The sequence below is a fragment of the Egretta garzetta genome, unplaced genomic scaffold, assembly GCF_000687185.1.
Source record: "Egretta garzetta isolate BGI_Z169 unplaced genomic scaffold, ASM68718v1 scaffold392, whole genome shotgun sequence".
NCBI lineage: Eukaryota > Metazoa > Chordata > Aves > Pelecaniformes > Ardeidae > Egretta > Egretta garzetta.
The window spans coordinates 73,956-74,963 of record NW_009258761.1 but is presented as its reverse complement, the minus strand read 5'-3'; the positions used below and the strand labels follow the sequence as shown (position 1 = coordinate 74,963).

General features: G+C 63.0%; 1 protein-coding gene across 1 annotated transcript in view; it reads left to right on the top strand.

Annotated features, from left to right (window-relative positions):
* MPV17L2 (MPV17 mitochondrial inner membrane protein like 2) overlaps window positions 1–1,002 on the top strand; it is a 4,150-nt gene extending 3,148 nt beyond the window's left edge. The window contains exons 3-6 of the mRNA XM_035889027.1: window positions 3–127; window positions 422–498; window positions 588–716; window positions 817–1,002. Of these exons, the coding sequence (XP_035744920.1) occupies window positions 3–127; window positions 422–498; window positions 588–716; window positions 817–882 (397 nt within the window). The 3' untranslated portion in view covers window positions 883–1,002. The remainder of the gene's footprint in view (window positions 1–2; window positions 128–421; window positions 499–587; window positions 717–816) is intronic.
* The last annotated feature ends 6 nt before the right edge of the window (window positions 1,003–1,008 follow it).

Here is a 1,008-nt window from a genome sequence, read left to right as displayed (position 1 = left end):
TACTGGTACCTCTGGCTGGACGCTGCCTTCCCGGCGCGGGGCGTGCGGGGGCTCAAAACCGTCCTGAAGAAAGTCCTCATCGACCAGCTGGTGGCATCGCCCGCCCTGGGTGCCTGGTATTTCCTCGGTACGTGGCGGCACCCGCCTTGTGTCACTGAGAATTGAGTGTGGCCTGCGCTGCCGGTGACGTGTTACGGCGCATGGGTGCCAGCGTGACGCCTGTCACCCTCCCTCGGTGGGGCAAATGTGGGTTTCCCAGGGCTCCCTCCCTCTGGCTGGTGCCGGTGCTGCCCTTCCCTCCCACAGTGGGGAGTTTTTGGGAATTTATCAGTGTCACAGCACAGCAATTCCCATCCACACACCCCCCACGTGGAGCCTTGGGAGTGCTCCCATCCCCACTGACGTCTGTCTGTCCCCACAGGCATGGGCACGCTGGAGGGCCAGTCTCTAGAGGAGAGCTGGGATGAGCTGAAGGAGAAATTTTGGGAGTTTTACAAGGTAAATACACCATGCCAAGCTCTCCCTCCCACCCCCGGTGGGGACGGGGCTCTGGCAGGGAGCGCCTGGCTGCTCTTTGCTCTCGGCAGGCTGACTGGTGCGTCTGGCCGGCGGCTCAGCTCGTGAATTTCCTCTTCGTCCCACCCAAGTACCGGGTAGTTTACATCAACGTCATCACGCTGGGCTGGGACACGTACCTCTCCTACCTCAAACACAGGGTGAGCCCCGGCACCACGGTGCCACGCAGCGGCCCGTGCCTCGCTGCTGCGGCCAGCCGGGCTTGTGCCAAACGTGCGTCGGTTCTCTTTTATTTTCTAGACTGGCAGCCCCCCAAGCGCTGAGCACGACTCGCCACGTGAGAACCGGCGCGATGCCGGGGTGTAAAGAGGCAGCTGCTCTTGGCGACTGTGACTATTTCAGAGGCTCCTGCCCGGGGTGAGCCGTTTTCTGGGCATCGTGGGGGACGCAGCTCACAGCCACCCAACGGACATGCTGGCTGGGGACCCCCCC